Source organism: Talpa europaea, assembly GCF_964194135.1.
Source record: "Talpa europaea genome assembly, chromosome: 13".
Taxonomy (NCBI): domain Eukaryota; kingdom Metazoa; phylum Chordata; class Mammalia; order Eulipotyphla; family Talpidae; genus Talpa; species Talpa europaea.
The window spans coordinates 90,558,764-90,577,554 of NC_140080.1; the positions used below are offsets into that span (position 1 = coordinate 90,558,764).

Sequence of the window (18,791 nt, forward strand, 5' to 3'; positions counted from 1 at the left end):
GGCCGAGCCGCAGGCGGGCGGGCAGCCCGGGGAGAGCGGGGAGGGCGAATCCGGCCGCCGGCCCGGGCCCCGCGGAGGAGCGGGCGGGCTCAGGCGCCGGGGCGGGCGCGGCAGGCCGTTCCCGGGGGCTCCTCGGGCCCGCCCGATCTTGGGGGTGGCCGCTGCAGGGCGAAGGCAGGACCCCGGCCTGCGGCCCCTCCCCGCGACCCCAGAGCCCGCAGCCCCGAGTCGGCCCCTGGACCCCCAAGCGCGGAACGCCCCCGGCACCTACCTGTCCGGCCGCAGCTCTCGCGATAACTCTAGGCCCCGCCTCTGCCATGCCAGTCCTGTGCTCCGGCCAATCATGCAGGAGCAGGGGCGGGGTTTTCCTTTGAGCGGGGAGCGGGGCCTTCAATCTTTGCTCGTTGGCGCTGGGAGTGGGCGGGGCGGAGGCGGGCTCGGGCGGGGAGCGGGGGCGGGGCCTGCTCGGCTTCTCGCGAGATTGGGGACCAGGAAGACGCCTGCAGAGCTGGGCTGCTGGTGCAGCAGCGGTTGGAGCGGCGGCCGCGGCTGCTCGGGGTCCTGTGCGCCCGCGCCCGCGCCTGGTCCCCGGGTGGGGAGGCGGGGGGCGGCCCGGCCCGGGCCCGGGCTGTGGAGGCGCTCGGTGCCGGCTGAGACTCGGGGGGGATTCAGGCCGCGGCCTGTCAGCCGGCGAGGGAGGCGCCCACACGCCTGACTGGATAAGATGGCGGCCATGGCGCCCGGGGGCAGCGGCGGCGGCGTGAACCCGTTCCTCAGCGACTCGGACGAGGACGACGACGAGGTGGCGGCGAGCGAGGAGCGGCGGGCGGGACTCCGGCTGGGCGCCGGGAGCGGCCTGGATCCCGGCTCTGCGGACTCGCTGTCGCCCCAGGACCCCGTGGCCTTGGGCAGCGGCGCGCGGCCGGGGCTCCCGGGGGAGGCGTCGGCGGCCGCGGGGGCCCTGGGGGGCCCTGGGGAGCCCCCGGCCCGGTTGTCGATTGACGCGATCGCCGCTCAGCTGCTGCGCGATCAGTACCTGCTGACAGCCCTGGAGCTGCACACCGAGCTGCTGGAGAGCGGCCGCGAGCTGCCTCGGCTGCGCGACTACTTCTCCAACCCGGGCAACTTCGAGCGGCAGAGTGGGACCCCGCCGGGGATGGGGGCGCCGGGCATCCCTGGAGCCGCGGGCGTCGGAGGCCTGGGAGGCCGGGAGCCCAGCACGACGTCGGGCGGGGGACAGCTCAGTAAGTGACCGCAGCCTGTCGCCCCGTCGGGCTTGTTGGGGTTGCAGTTTTGTGGGGGAGGGGGGTGTTTCTGAGAATTGGGGCGTTTTCGAGAGAAGGGGCGGGGGGCGAAGTCTTTGAGGTGGGAGCAGAGGATCTGGCGAGACTGTCCCCTGCGTGCCTGCAGCCCTGGCCTGGCCTTGACGTTTGCTCCCGGCTCCCCTTTGGGGTCTGGGTTTATAAAATCGCCAGAGTTTCCAGGTCACTGACTGTCAGGGAACTCAGAAGGTTCCCTGGTGAACCAGCTTGTCGCGTTCATCGTGGTTCCTTCTCCTCCACCTTCCTGAATCACCACCCCCAGGAAATAGTGTTTCTCGGAACCGGCTCGCTGCAATTCCTTGCTTAGAAGTCGAGAGAGGAAGGAATGGGAAGTGTAGTTTCTCAGCAAAGTCAGGTCCGCTGAAGACCCTCTCTTTGTCTTTGGGTTGACTTTCTCACTCAAAAATTGAGTTTTCTGTGTGAATGAGGTCTATGTCGTTCAATTTCGATGCCTGCATTTCAGTAGTTTCCAAAATGACAGGCACTGTAAGGAGCAGGGTAGGCAAGCTCTGTCTGCAGTTGACACCGCCTGGTCCCGTCTCTGCATAAGGTAGAAATTTGCTTCTTGCCTTGCAGTCATTTTTAGAAGTTCAGCGTAATCCTTTACCCCAATCGTCTTCTATTTATGACGTTACTTAGGGTTTTTGAACTTACTGTAAAGATGTATGCTGGGTTCCCCGTGTCCCCTTTTGGGAGACATCTTAGATTTTTCCCTTATGCTGGTGTGAGGTGTTTTTGTGTGTTGTTATATATGACATATGTATATAGTACATGTGGAGTTTACTAACATAAGTTAAATATGTAATTTAAAGATTGTATTAAAATTGATCATTTTTTGTTTCTGTACTTTATTTTTTTTTTAAAGATTTATTTATGCATAGGAGAGCTGGGACACAAGCCAGAGATGGGGGTGGGGGTGTGTGTATGAGAGGATTCACCAGAGACAGAGTGGGGAACAGAACAGGCAGATTGACTGAAATACACTGCTAAGGGGAGCAGCTGGCAAGACAGGAAAGGTCTGCTGCGCCATGTGGGTAGCTCCCTGGCTGGCTGGGATTGAACACGTGCTGCGGAGGCTACGGAGGCTACGGACCACTTCATAGTGCGGTGCTCAACTCCTTGTGCCACGAGGGAGGCCCTGTTTCTGTACCTTTAAGTGGTAACAGAGATTTATGTTGAGAAACTCAGATTGAGCAAAAGTTCAGAGTGCATTTTCTATCAAAGTACATCCTCAGTAGATCCCCCTATCTAATATAGAATTTTTCCCAGTAAGTATACATATTTATTTATAGCTTAACCTCCTTCAAGACCCCAGCTCCAATATCATCTTTGCAAATGCTTGCCACTCTCTCCAGACTTAACTTAGTTACTTGGCTCTCTCTCATTGTAGTGCTTTCAATAAAAACACCCGATGTGAGCACACAGTGCACCAAAGAAGATAAGCTAATGGCAAAAATAAAATTATGCTGATGGTAAAATGTTCAGGAAAAGGAGCTCTGCATCTCTGATCCTCAGGGAAATTAAAACCACAATGATATACCACAGCACTCTTACTAGGATGAGTTAAATAAAAAGCCTGAAAATACTAAGTGTTGGAGGAATGTATGTAAATTGCAACTCTAATACACTGGTGATGGGAATTTTCACTGGTATAACCACTTTGGAAAACAGTTTGTGTCTTATAAATGTAATATTAACTGTATGTATGACCCAGCAATTCTATTGCTAGGTATTACCCAAAAGAAATGAAAACGTGTTCATTGAAAAATTTGTACAAACATGTTCTTGGCAGCTTTATTCCTATAGTCCAAAACTGGAAAAACACAAATGCCCAACCTCAAATGAATGGATAAACCAAAAAAGAATGAACTACTAATACAAAGGAAAAGGTGGATGAATTTCAAAAACATTGTGCTGAAGTCAGACAGAAAAGAATATATGCTCCATGATTGCATTTATATGAAACTTTGAGGCAGACAAAACTTATTTATAAAAATGGTTCTCAATCAGGGAAAAGTGCCCCCTCCCTTTGCCTGTAAAGGACCTAAGTCCTTTATCAAATCTGTGGTTTACAAATATTTTCTCACAATATAATTTGCTTTTTCTTTTTTTTAAGTAATGTCTTATGAACAATTTTTTTACTTCATTATGTCAAAAGTCCAACTAATGAGTTTTTCTTTAATGATTCATGCTTTTATGTCCTATACATGAAATATTTACCTACCACAAGATTGCAAATTTTTTTCTCCTCTTTTAGAAGTTTTACAGTTTTAGCTTTCACTTTTAAGTCAATAATGTCAGGACTGCCTTTTAATGAAAGTATCATAGAAAGATGAAATACTTCTTAAATATTCCTATAAATGTGTAGACATTTTCAGTATAAGCGATAGTACTGTATAAGAGTAAATGCACTGTATATTTCATATATTAGTACCTATAAATGCCTTATCTGGTCAGAAAATAGATAAATGGTAAATTGGTCTGTGAAGCTGCTTAGTGACTAGCTACTGACCACACAATTTATATTTTAGGAATACTTAAGAAGACTCTTTCCTACTGGACTACTGCCTATTTTTAAATGTTCTCTATATTTAGTTCTAGCATATTGATCGCTACTAGTTGGGTTATGATTTTACAATGTTCAGTAAGCAATTTTTGGTTTATTGACAGTATAAAGATTGGTAATATGGACTATCTAAAGCATTAGCTTATTTTTTTAATGTATTTTGGTTTTTGTCTGATCTGATAATACTTTTTCAGGATAATCACTATACAATGAAAAGTAGTTTCCTTTATTTAATGATGTCTAAAAACAATTTTATTTTGCAAGATACAGTGAATTTTTTCCTAAATATCTGTTGATGTGGTACATTATTGTGAATTTTAAGAAATATGTACTTGGTTATCCAGATGACAAATATATTTCTTAAACCTATTTGGTCTTCATATCACAGCTCCCCAACACCTTGTATTTTCCTAAGTGTTAATAGTGATAAAGATTCCTCATTATGTTAATGAAGTGACATTTTCGGGAAGCACCTGAGGCTGGTGAGGAAACTAGTCTTGTGATTAGAGGATTGGAACTAACAGTCTTACCCTCTGACCTGCTGGAAGGAGTGAGGAGTTAGAGGTTGAGTTCTGTTGCCAATGGCCCATGACTTAATCACTTATGTCTGCATAAGGAAGTAAGCAGGCACCCACAAAAATCCAAGAGGGAGGGCCTCGGAGAACATAGGGGGTAGTAAACATGAACATTTTGGGAGAATAATTCACCCAGAGGGTGCATGGAAATTCTTAGCCTTTTCCCCATGCCTTGTGCTAGTTGTCTCTTCCATCTGCTTGATCTTGAATAATATCCCTTACAATAAATCATTGACCTAGTGAGTAAATGGATTTCCTGAGTTCAGTGAGCTGCTCTAGCAGATTAATCAAACCTGAGGAGGGTGGCCTGGAAATCTCTGATCTATTGCCAGTCGGTCAAAAGCACAGGTCTTACAATTTGTGAGTCACACAGAGGGACATCTTGGAAAACTGAGCTGCTTAACCTGTGGGATTTGATGCTCTCTCTGAGTAGACAATGTGGCAATTGAGTTATATTCTCAAACACCCTGCTGGGGTCCAAGAATTGCTATTTGATGTAGGTGAGCTTGGACACCCCCGTTGCAATTGATCTGCAGGAATCATACACATATAGGTTAATATGTATAGAGTAGTGGTGGTTTTAAAAGATGTTACAAAGTCTTCATACTCTATCCTTGACTAGAAGAATAATCCACCTTTATAAAAGATTCAAATATTAAAAGAATTACAGCTTTATACCTGATATTTATCAGTGGAAGAAGAATTTCTATTAACTAAATAAGTGTAAGATGCTTTAAGAGCAAGTCTCAGTGTTGGATAAATTGTGGCATCATCACGGTGTTACTACTAGGTCACTTGATTGACTTATTAAAAGTTTTTATATCTTATATTTACCATTACTTGCTTGAATATATACACAGCATATATATAGTGTATGCGTACAAACACACACACATTGTATTTAGTAGTGTTTTGCTTTCTAATTAGATTGCAAGAGGAAATTTGTGGCAATGTCATTAATACGGGTTGTGATATTTTAGCCAGAGAAATGCTGTTCCACTTGAATCCTCGAGCGCTGATCAAAATTGGACTGTAATTTCATAGGATGAGCCCAGGTTTTTGTATAGTAGGGACAGTAGGTGGTCAAATGGGAAGAGCAAGTAACATGCGTCACAGTGATGGATTTCTTTTATTCCGATTTTGCCATGCCCTCAAATGTTTATAAGACAGCTTCTTAGGAGGCAGTCATTTATGACTGAATGTGTCATATTCACTTGTGAGCCTACAACCTTCCTGAGTCATCTTCCCTTTTAAAATTTTCCGTTTTGTGGTCCTGCTTATCTTTTCTAGGAACTTTTCAGAGTACTTATCTTACTGTGCTCAGTGTTCTTTTACTGGGCCCAATGTTCTTTTCTTATTATCAGGAATGCTATCATGTCATGATTACAATCTTCCAAATTTCCCATCTCTTCAACTTTATAAAGCACATTCTTCTGAGATTAGACTTGGCTTAACAATTCCTCTAATTTCTGAGAGAGAAAATATCAACAGAATATTTCTAAAAATTGCTGGGTTCACTGCATTTAGCTAATTGACCATATATTTTATTAAATTCATGTATTTGTTGCTTATCCCTTTCTAAGTAATTTCAAAATTATTCTTGTGAAAATTTGATCAGGTATTTTCACTGCCTACCATAGTGACTTGAATATAGTTGATACTCAGTATTTTACATTGATTACTGTATTAAATTATGTTATCATTTAAGGATTATAGGAATTCAAAAGAAGTTTAATGCAGGTCCTTGAGCTTATATACTTTATGGGGAGGTAAGACTAACACATGAAAGGATTATAGAATAGGCTTGTGTAGTGCAGATAATCGTGTAAACTTTCAGATACAGAGAAGTCATTGTTGACTGTGGTAAAGAAATAGTCCTGGTGGACCAGATAAAATTTAAATTTGACCCTTGATGATGGGTGGAATGTTAAATAGTAACTCTATTACTTGACCATAGTTAGACTCTATCCTGAGTCAGGAAAAGGAAGTGAGGGTAAAGAAAAGATAATACTTATTTTATATTTTGCCTTGCTTAAAACATCTGGGAACATGCTTACCGTAATGTGGTTGACCAACTTAATGAAGTGATTCCGTTTGAGCAGTTGTAAAAATGCAGTTTGAAGCTTCACATTGTGGTACCCACCCTAAAAGGAAATGAGATAGGAGTATTAATCAGGGAAAACAGACCTTATTTCTATCAAAAATTAAAATTACACCTTCTATTTTTTGAACAAGAAAGCTAGTGGTGACCCAGGATGTATGGTTGTTTATTTGTTAACTTGGTTAGAAAAAGCCTTTAAGGATTGGTGTAAATTTCATTAGCTAAGTGTTTTGAGATCAAATAATTGGTTAAGTTTGGTTAGATTTTTTTTTTCATACTTTTTTCTTGGGCCACCCTCCCCCCATAGTTTATTAATGATCATCTAAAATTGTTTTTACCTTGATCTAAAAATATAATGTTTATATTTAATTTACATGTATCTGTTGAGAAAGGACTTAAATACTACAACCTATTTTTTTCTTACAGGTAATTGTTTTTACTGGCTTCTAGGGAAAGATATGAGATAAAGTATGATTTCTTATTTAAACTAAAAACATACTTGTTGATATTTAAGTAAAACATTTCTTGCTATTTGACCATACTTTGAACATACTGCCTCTTTAACTTTAAGGGGATTTTCTTAGGTTTTTGAGATGATCCATTTCAACTCCCTTACTATATGAGTATTTGTTTTAATATTGCAATGAATTTTTTAATTAAAATATAATTGAAGGCATTGTACTAGTTTTAGGTGTACAACTTAGTGTATATGTATATAATGAAATGATACCAAAATAAATTTGGTTGTCTATTACCATACATAGTTAAATTTTTTATCTTGTGATGAGAACTTGTATGATTTACTCTTTCAGCAAATTTCAAATATGCAATATTGTTAACTATAGTCAACATGCTGTACATTATATATGTATATTTCAACATGCTGTATATTTGTATCCCCAGGACTGACTTATAATTGGAAGCTTGTAATTGCTGGCGTGGGATAACACTGATGACTCTAACTCCACATATACATGCATATAGGAAATCTGTATAGGAGAATTTGGACAAATTGAATAAAAATTGGTTAATTTACATTAAAATAGATTCCCCAGATTTCTGATAACCCAATACTCAATAGCATTGGATACAGCAATAATATTCTAAGATCCACCAAAGATAACCGTTTACTACCACGGGATCAAGAAAAATGTCCTAGGGTTGATGTGTTTGAATTGTAACAAGATATATAATCTCTCACTTGGTTTGAACTAAACAGAGAAATATAGGTTTGATAAGAGTGGCAGTGAAAAGATACATAACTGAGGCAGCAGTAGGTCTGTGCCAGTTTACACTAACCTCACTTTTGCATTTGGCCTATTTGAAAACCAATGGATTTGTAGTAACAACATCTGTCTTCTGTCCTGTCTCTGCCGGGTATATTACCTTGGGTATATCACTCTCTTATTCTGCATGCAGGAGAGTTATCATTTCTACCCAGCACTAGTCATAGGGTTTTTAATGAAGTTTTTATGATAGAATATATGTGAAGGCAATTCATGAGTATGAAAAAGAGACTACGTTTTACTTATATTTGTGTGACCAATACTTAATACTGTGCCTGACAACAAGCTTCATTAAATAAATGATCACTAGTAGTACCCTATAATTAGGAAATTTTGATATATTTCTTGTGAAATTAGCCTTTCTCTCCTTAACCTATTCCTTTAACTCTGCCTGAGCAAAATTGAGTCAAGGCTCATCATTCTGAAGTCATTCACATTCTCAAACCCAACTTACCTGGATCTAAGACCTCTGAGCCTGCATGGTCTTACATTTTGTTTAAGGGAACTGACAGTTCAGAGCTCATGACTTGGTGTCAAAGAGCTTGAGTTCATCTCTGTCATTTCTAGTTACATGACCCTCTGTAGTCTCTGTTTCCTTTGCCATAAAATGCAGATGGTAGTAATTCCTTTTGCAGGGGATTAGTAGAAAGGTAAAAAAATAAGTATCTGGTTCAAAATAAGTGGTCAAAAATGTTAAATATAATAACTATTGTTGTTAACAATCCTCCTCTTTAACAGCTTTTAATATGGGAGAATCATCCAACTTTATAGAAATTTTAACTTAAGGGAATAATGAAGTTTCAACTTTTAAGTCTTCCTAAGTTTAAATTTCTTGATTTTGAAGTTTCATCTATTGTGAAATCTTTTGACAACAAAGACAAGACAGTAGACTGCACAAACTGGAAGACTTGACTTCTACACCTAGCCTGTTTACAGATTAATTTGTTTAATCTTTAACATAAAGTGACTTGATTGTATATTTTTTTAAAGATTTATTTATTTATACAAGAACCAGGGTACAGGCCAGATGTGTGGGAGGGTGAGAGGATTCACCAGAGACAGAGTGGGGAACAGAACAGGCAGGCTGACTGAAATACACTGCTGAGGGGAGCAGTTGGGCAAGACAGGAGAGGTCTGCTGCGCCATGGGGTATTATCTCCGTAGCCAGTGGGGATCTAACCAGCACTGCAGAGGCTGCAGACAGCTTCACAAGGCTGCACTCAACCGCCAGCACCACCAGGGAGCCCTGACTGTATTGTTTTTTTGATAGTGTGTACTGACTTTATTCCAGTACTTTAATAAGCTTTTTTAAAGCAAAGAACAAGTCTTAACTAAATTTATCTTTGTTGTCCCCACTTTGGGTTAATAAATATTCACTAAATGAATACATAAACTGGTTTTCTCATTTCTAAAGATGAGGGAAGGGGGTTGGACTATCTCCAGGATTCTCCCTAGTTCTTAAATATTATGAACATATAGATCAATGAAAATGAATCCAAGCTTTGGAGAAGAATTGAGAATCAGAAAATATAACTTGAATTTTATCATTGTCATATCTCTAAGTTCTGTGTTTTAAGTGTGTAACATTTAAGGTGGATTTTTAATATGTATTTAATATAGTTACTTTTAAGATCAATTTGTTACTTGTTTATTGAATTTATGTATTATGTATTTCTTTTTTTTGATCGTTATAAGTTTTTAAAGAATGTTTTAGTAAAATAACTTATTAAAAGAATTGAAATTTAAAGCTAATTGCTTGATATTATTTTTCTCTTTATCCTGTAATTATGAATTGAGTATTTTCATGACTTTTAAATTATTTTATATATATATATAAATTTATTAGAAGTATTCAATGTCTTTAGGGGAAACATGCCAAACATACAAATCAAAAATTCAAACAATGGAAAGAAGAGTATGTAAGGAAAATTTTTTATTCTCCTTACAGTCCATTATAATTAGCAGCTTACTATACAAAAACATTTAATGCATATATGAGCATACACAAGAAACGCCAGATCCCTTAAAAAGGTATCCTTTAATATTTTATGCAAATTTCTGTCATTAACCTGGTAATACTAGTCACTCAATAAATGTTTAATTGAAATAACCAATACACCACCAGTCAGCAGCAGCTGCTCAGTTTTTATGCTGCATTTACTTTCTAGGGTACTATGCAATTTCCATAAAAGATACCTTTTCAAGGATCTGAGGCTCACTTTTTTTTTAACTATTGTAAAAGTACACTGTATGGGTGCTGTGTCAGTACTAAATGATAATGTAAATGTAAGGGATGCTTTCATTTATGATTTGTAAAATCAATATGCATATGTGTGCCTTACAGTCACACTGTATATAATGGATTTAGTCCTCGGACTTAAAACCTACAACAGGATTTACCAGTTTGCCAACTGCAATGAAAGTCCCAGTATTTCAGTCTCTGACTTATAAAGTAAATTATTAAGAAGTTATACAATCTAGAATTTTAATAAATGAGTTGTGGTGTACTTCATATTAAAAAATGGTGGCTTCTTTCTTAGTAAGAGAGGTTAATTTTCCAAACTCTCCCTCTTTCATATTAGAGTATTTGGAAAGGCATTTGTTTGCCCTAAAAGAGAACTATGACTGAATCAATCTCTATTATCTGGGAACTATAAATTAGTCTTTACATCCAAAGCAGACTTTACTTACCAAATATATTGTAGGTGTAATCCAATCAAAGTTGAAATTTCATAATTTTTCCCTGATATGGTAGAACAGATTTTAATGAATTAGGAGATTTTTGGAGGAGATTGATGTATCATGTTCAAAAAGGTGTTCATCTGGGTCTGTGTGTATGATTAAAAATACTAGTATTAAAAATACTAAAGGGGGGGCCTCCCTGGTGGTGCAGCGGTTGAGCGCTGGGTTGCGAAGCTGCCAGCAGCCTCCGCGGAGCTGATTCGATCCCCGCATGCCGGCGAGGGTCCCACATGATGCACAGACCTCTCCTGCCACGCCCACTGTCCCTTCAGCAGTGTATTTCGTCAGTCTGCCTGTTCTGTTCCCCGCTCTGGCTCTGGTGAATTCTCTCACCCTCCCGCACTTCTGACTGTACCCAGTGCTTGTATAAATAAATCTTTAAAAAAAAAAAAAAAAACTAAAGGGCCTCCCTGGTGGCGCAGCAGGTTGAGCGCAGCACTGTGAAGTTGTCTGCAGCCTCCACAGTGCCGGTTTGATTCCCGGACGGCCAGGGAGATACCCACATGGTGTGGCAGACATTTCCTGTCTCGCCCACTGCTGCCCTCAGCAGTGCTTTTGGTCCGTCTGCCTGTTCTGCTCCTCGCTCTGTCTCTGGTGAATCCTCTCACCCTCCTGCGCCTCTGGCCTGTACCCCAGCTCTTGTATAAATAAAAAATCTTTTAAAAAAATACTGGGAGGAGGAAAAGAAACACTTAGAATAAAAATGCATTGTTATATAGATAACATAATAAAAAATATCTGAACTTAACAACCAACATCACATTTAATATTCCATGAAAATCAGGAATAAAACAGTGAGGACTGGTACGGTGACACTAGAATATTTGGTGAAAGTTGTTCCTATTGGATTTATATATGTTTTAATATCCAGGTGGAGGCATCAGAAGAGTTAGTGAGAAGCTAAGATGTCAGAAGGGATAGTATTAAAGTAGAGTTTCCTGTTGGGGCAGTAATGAATATCTCAGGAAAATCTAGACGATCAGAGAATGTGTATAGAAATTCTTACACACACAACCAAAGGGAAAAAAAAAAAAAAAAGTAGATGCCAGTATATTTTTCAAAGGATGTTCAACAGGATTAAGACGTATATTTAAACCAGATTAATTTTATACATATGTTGAATTCCTGAAGATTAAAAATAATCTATTGACAATTGCTATTATATGCTGCTGATGGAACTCAAATTGCTATAAATACTTATTTTGGAAAGTAATAGGGATATTTAATCAATATTTAATAAGAAGACAAATTCTCACTATATAAGCTTTTTTAAAAGTAGAATGCAAAATTTTATGTATTCAGTTTCTACATATTCTATATCTACATTCTCAGATATAGGAAAAATGTTCCAAAAAGAGTATCTGGAAATTCTAGGGAAAATGTTAATATCTCATTTTACCCTCAACTTCAGTGGGATTGGGGTGATTTATATAGTTTCTAATGTACCTCTATATTTATGCTATGTATTGTATAATTTTAGAGAAAAGATTTTTGGTGGTATATTACAAAACATTGTAGAAAAGTGGTGAGATTAGTTTTCTTTAAGGAGTTGGAAATTTTAAGTGTCATATATATATTATGTCCCAGGCATTTCATTTTATAATATATTAGTTGTTTACCAACCAGGTATATTTATAGGTTAGTGCTGTATTCCAGTCTATCATTTTATATTTTCACCTTTTAAAGATGTTTAAATAAAATAATAAGAAATTTACACCATATTTTGAAGTTTCTTTTCTCTTAGTGACTACCATTTGTGTAGTTTGAAAGAGGGAGAAAACACTCGGAATACCTTTTGCTTCTTAAGACAATAAGAGATAAAAGTTTTTTTCCAGTATTAGAACTTTTTTAATTCTAGCAGTCACATTGATCCTGATCAATTTTTAATTTAATTGTTGTCTTTATCTGGGCAGATAATATGAAAAGGAAATTTTACATTTAATTAATTTTTTACTTTGTAGGACAAAAGATAACTGGCTAACCTTGAAGTGGCTATTAAACAGTGTTTGTGCATATGCTTCAAAATACTAGGGAAGAGAACAGTTCTTGCAACACAGTATAAAATATGATTGATTTTGTGTATTTACTTTGTTTTCTAAAACTCCAATAAACTGATTCATTGGGTGCATTTATTTTTTAATGGATTCCTTACTATAATATATATCTAGACAATCTTCATATAGGCATAGATATATAGAGAACTGTCACCTTTATAATCTGAGTGGCTTTGATTCCATTGTTTTTGTTTTTTAAATCAGAAGTCAGCATTTTAAATTGTTGTTGTTCTGCATATAATATGCTATTTTTTTCTCTGCCTGCTTTTAATACTTTCATTTTTGCTTTCTACAAATATGTGTACGTAGGTTTCTATCATCTCTTTATCTGGTGTCCTCTGGGATTCTTGAATTTATGTTTGTCCCAATTCTTACATCTATTGACTCCAGTTCTACTTTTGTCAGACTATCCCGTATCCCTTATGTTACTATCCCATAGTGCCCTATTAATTTTCTTTTCGATCTTTTTTCTCTGTTCTTCAGATTAGATAAATTCCACTAAATTATTTTAAGGTCATCGACTTTACTGTTATCTCCATTCTGTTATTAAACTATACAGTGAATTTTAGATTTCAGATATTTTTCAGATCTAGAATGTCCATTGGGTTTTTTTTTTATAGTCTCTGCTTTTGTGCTAAGATTTCTTCACCTTCATTCATTGTGTGGACATATATCATTTCTTGCACAGAGCACAATTATAATAGCTATTCAAAATAAATTATCTCCTTATTCCATCATCTGGATTATTTTGGGACTGATCCCTGTTGATTGTATTTTTTCTAGAGACTATTATAATTCACATTTCACTGGTTCTTTTGTATCAAGTATTTTTGAACTTGATAGACAAGACAATGTATTGGTTACATTGTAAAAATTAGATTGATTCTCTTCTGTTTTTTCAACAATGTTGTGTGTTTAGTACAAATTATCTTGTTGAACTCAATCAACAAGATATTGGGTATCAGCTCAAATTTCATTCAGTCTTTTATTCTGAGCTGGGCTGGTTGAAGTATGTTCTATATGTACGTTACTCAGAAGTTAGCCAGAAATTTGTGCAAGGAAACAAGTTATTTTAAAATAAATAAATTGCTGTGAGCATTTTTATCTTATTGTTTTAATAATATTCCTAGATCTTAAAAATCATAGTTTTATTAACTGGAAAAAATAGATCACTTATTTTCCAAGTCCTTGTCTTGATAATTAAGTAAAAATCTGTTTAATACTTTTTTTTTTTCTCATTACAGATCGAGCTGGGAGCATCAGTACCCTTGATTCTTTAGACTTTGCAAGATACTCAGATGATGGTAACAGGGAAACAGATGAGAGAGTGGCAGGTGAGTGAGATTTGTAAAGTTGGACTTGGATTCTTTTATATTCCAGAAATAATAAAATTACTTGAGGAATTCTCTTTTTACTACAATTTGGTACGTGAATATAGTTATGTAGTTAATATATAAAGTTATGTTACTCAATTTATTGGCTAAAGGGAACATCTCAACCTATAGTTCCTCTTCCAGTGATACTGTGAGTTTCTGGCTATGCACACCTACAATATGCTGAATTCTGCTTACAGCCAATAGTTTGCAACCATGTAGTAATAAAACTGGGATAAAACAAGTTTATTTTAGCCATGCTAGACTATAAAGTTAGTTGTAATTATCCTCCTATTCCTTTGATTCCTCAAACCAAGGCTGATACTCAAGCGTTATATACCTATTAATTCTACTGATTCTTGAAAATTAGTTTAAAAATTCCATCCTGTTTGGTGACTAAAACTGTCTTGAGCTCATTGAGTGCTCCTCAGCCATCACAGCCCCTCTTCAGAAATTTATCCTGAGTTCCGTACAATCCATAAAAACAAAGAGTTGGGCCTCCCCGGTGGCGCAGCAGATTGAGTGCTGCACTATGAAGCTGTCTGCAGCCTCTGCAGTGTGGGTTTATTCCCGGCCAGCCAGGGAGATACCCACATAGCGTGGCATACCTCTCCTGTCTCGCCCGCTGCTCCCCTCAGCAGTGCTTTCGGTCCGTCTGCCTGTTCTGCTCCCTGCTCTGTCTCTTGTGAATCCTCTCACTCTCCCTCGCCTCTGGCCTGTACCCCAGCTATTGTATAAATAAATAAATCTAAAAAAAAAATAATAAAGGGTTAATGCTTAGTACAGCAGTGGCCTCCAGGACCACATCTATTCTAATCAGAACACAAACAACCTTTCTAATTGCTTGGCTGCTCACTCCAGTCTCTATGCTTTCCCTGTCCTCCCACTTGCTCCGCTTCTAGGCATTGGCATTAGATCTGTAGGGACCTCGGAGGACCAACTTGTACCCTCAGTGTTCTGCCCACATAAGATGAAGTCAGTTGAATTTTGCTGAGTCAACCCTGGATCAACTACAAAGCACCTGCAGAATGACTTCAATGTCTTGTATCTTTTTTGTGCTTCTAGACGGCAACTACCTGCCATTGAACTCATTGTGGGTACCTTGTAGGAATTGTAACTTTTGTAGGAGTTTGGCTCTGAGAGGGTGGGGAAGCAGACAGATGTCAAGTATTTTATTTCCTCCCAAGTGGTAGGTATTCCTGGAGCAGAAGGGAAGCCTCATGGACAGACGGAGCAAGATGGGATCAGGGAGCTTCCATAATGTGGATTCTTTAGGATAAGTTTGTTAAAATCTAACAAATGTTTACTTATCCCATGTTCATTTGTGAATAAAAGTGAGTGCTGATTTTTATGTAGAACATATATTCCATTCTAAACAGTTTTAGATGTATATTAACTCATTGAGTTCTATGATTATCATCACCCTCCCCTCATTGCTCAAGAATAAAGACATTAAATATTGAAAACTCTCGGGCAGTATTATGAGTTGGAAGGGAACAACAAAGTAACTGTTTTTAGTTCAGCAAAAGCTGAGAGAGTATTCAGGAATGTAAGTAATAGTAAAATAAATTTAACTGGAAAGTCATTGGAAGAATTTAATATGGTTCCCCATATCAAAACACAGTTTAGTCATGAACCTTTTTTCAGCTGTTTGAAAGTGGATATCGCATCAGTAATATCTAGAAATTAGCAAATCAAATAGAAATTATTTAAATAATCCTAGCACTAATTTATCTTATTAAATCCATTGTAAGTAGTGCTATGTTAATATAATTATATAGTATTTATTAACAAGATATATTAGATAAAACTATGTAGTATATATTTGTTATATGTTAAATGTCAAATGGTTTTTTAGAGACTAACCAAGTATATCTAGTTCTGTATAATTTTATTATTATATAAATGGTTACATATTAGAAAATAGTTCCTACCCAGAAATTGGCCACCAAACTATTTTCTTCCTTTAATTTCCATTCAAAATCTTGACCTTTAAATTTATTGATATCTAAGAAATAATCATTAAATTAAGAAATAATCATTCTCATTATTTAGGTATTTTAGTATTTCTGATTGGGGGAATATTGATATAAAAACAAAATGTTATAATCATAGCCAGGATGAAATGTTTTAAATACATGGTAGTTTTGACCTTATATTTTTAATCTAGAGATTATACTCTCTAATTTTGAGGAGATAAAGTAATTTTTGATTAGTATGTTAATATATAAATTGCGCTCTTTCACTTTCATGGGGAAGAGGAAGGGAAAGTTACGTTACTCCAAGAGCCTAACTTTTAGATTTTTGATACTCTTGTACGTGATGTATATGTGATAGATGAATGACACTTAATGCAAAAGCTTCCATTCATGACAGTTCTCATTTCAAAACATATTTTTGACTTCTTGCTAGTCATTGGTAGTAATTTAAAAGCTTATAGAAGATGAGCAATCCAAATAGATAATTATCCTATCATCTGTATCAGGTCACATATAGACCTCATTAAGAAAGGACAAAAATCTCTTTATTATTTTCTTACATCAGTTTTGGGCAGAAGGAGGTTATAGATAACGCAGGTACTGAGTCCTTTTTCCTGCCAGGCAAATGTTGGGTCTGTTCCGACCTTTAATGAGCTATTGCTGTTCATGAAGCAGATAGATACTACATTTGTTTTCAATATCATTCTTACCATCTTTGCTCCAAATTTGAAAATCTATACAGCTGTTTTGATCTTTAAATGATGAGATATTTATATTGAGCACCTGCTATGTACTGTATGCTTTATATAAAATTTTTTACAATCTTGGAAAAAAGGTAATGATATACTTATATTTCACATATATTCAAAAACTGAAGCTTATTGAGATTGAGAACTGCCCAGAAGCCTCCATACAAGGGGAAAGATCAGGACATGAGCTCAAAGGCTTTTATTCCAGAGCCTGCTATTTAACTTCTAATTATATGGGGTTTTTTCCTCCTATGTTCATTAATGTGCATAGTAGAATATTATACTTCCCTACTAGACAATTTCAGTATAGCCATTTTTTTTAACAAAGTACTGTTAAAGTCTTTTTATTTTAAATATTTTCCATTTCTGGATAAAGTATAAATTTTTATAAAATGATTTAAGTAGTAGGAGATAACAAATTAAAAAAACTTAATATAGCTGATTTTTTTCAGTAACAAACCTTCCATGTATTTTTAAACAAAGCTAGTATTACTTAGTACATATACTGTGCAACTCCTAAATTTTCAAGTTTTCTCTCCTACTCCCTCCTTTTCTTAAAGATAGCAAGGGCATCTGTATTCAAAATATTGGGAATGCTGTTATTTTAGGCATCTCGTGCATCTGCTCTATGTTGGGCATTATGTCGGGCCCTAGATATAAAAGCATGAAATAAAGCTCCTGCCCTTAGGGAATTTGTATTGAAACAGAGCGCTATCTGTAACAAATACTTAGTACTTTGGAGGCAGTGATAAACATCTATTGATTTTGGAACCATGTCATATCCTTATCTCAGGTTTACCTGATCCTTCTTTTAACATCAGAATTTCTAATTTTATTTGTTCTCATATCTTCACCTGTTAACTAATTCTCTAGCACACCATAACTTTTATATTGGGATCTAGAGAACTATAAGAACTGTGCTCTCTATTATGTACAGAAAGACATCCTGAATGCTGGTAAGATCATTAATGGTTGAGATTTGTATATGGCATCAAGTATTGGAATGTCCATTCATTCAGTAAATATTTGTTGAATATTTAGTGTTGATATTAATGTTGTTTTGAGAACAACAATCAACAAAATAGACATAGGAAGTCTTTATAAAGCTTACATGATACTAGACATTCTAAAATGACACTTACTGCCTGTGTTATCTGACGCTGCCTATGGGATAACCTGACTGTTCCTTGGATAAGAAACAGTATCAGTAGTCCTGTCATTCCTTAGCTAGTAGCCTGCAGTATACATAGCCACCTTACCAGGATTAAGTAAGGCTGCTTGTCTTCTTACTATACTCTTCCCGATGACAGATACCTGCCCTTCCTATTAGCAATACTTTTGGTTTTTTTATTTTATACATACTAAAATGTTATTTATGACTTTGTGTGATTTAAAATAGGATAGATGTTCCAACAAGGCTATAAAAAGGAGAGGTAGCATAAGCAACTCCGCATTTATTATCATGAAATTAAAATAGATTCAAGGAAAAACACATGTTGTTATATTTTAAGCTAAAGATAAAAGTGATTATTCATTGAGTTTTTGTGGGATTTTTTTATGATTAGATCAACAGTTCTTCAGTGTATCTCATTTAATAATTGTTAGTTTCATGGGGGAAAACAAAAATGGTAAAGCATAAGAAAAGAGAATTTCCTGGTTAAATGAATTTGGAAAAATCTGATTTTTCAGGGCCTCTAGTATGGTGTCAGTGGGTTATAGTAATTATTGCAATAAATCATATATGTCTGAACCAGGTTACAGACTTGATTGAGGTGAATGGTTATTCAGGGGGTGCTTAAGTGTTGGCATCAGTATGGCTTGGACATTTAATTAATGTGGGAGAAAGGCAAGGGGTGAGAGAAGACTAATCTCCAGGCTTCCTGTTTGAGTAACTGGGTAGATAGTGTTACAGTTAATGGAGAGAGACAGCAAGAAGGGGGCGAAGGTAGGGGAAGGAGACAGATTTGAGAGACTTTGAGAAAGTGGATAAAATTTGTTTAGACAGGATCAGATTCAAAACTATGACACATTCAAGTGAGCAGAG

At 37.6% G+C, this 18,791-nt stretch overlaps 1 protein-coding gene across 6 annotated transcripts in view; it reads left to right on the forward strand.

Annotated features, from left to right (window-relative positions):
• Window positions 1-724: 724 nt before the first annotated feature.
• Window positions 725-18,791, forward strand: part of RELCH (RAB11 binding and LisH domain, coiled-coil and HEAT repeat containing) — a gene marked incomplete at both ends in the record, with an annotated part of 86,570 nt that continues 68,503 nt past the window's right edge. For all 6 annotated transcript variants that reach the window (XM_084252905.1, XM_084252906.1, XM_084252907.1 and 3 more), the window contains 2 exons: window positions 725-1,244; window positions 13,891-13,980. In XM_084252905.1, the coding sequence (XP_084109031.1) occupies window positions 725-1,244; window positions 13,891-13,980 (610 nt within the window). The remainder of the gene's footprint in view (window positions 1,245-13,890; window positions 13,981-18,791) is intronic.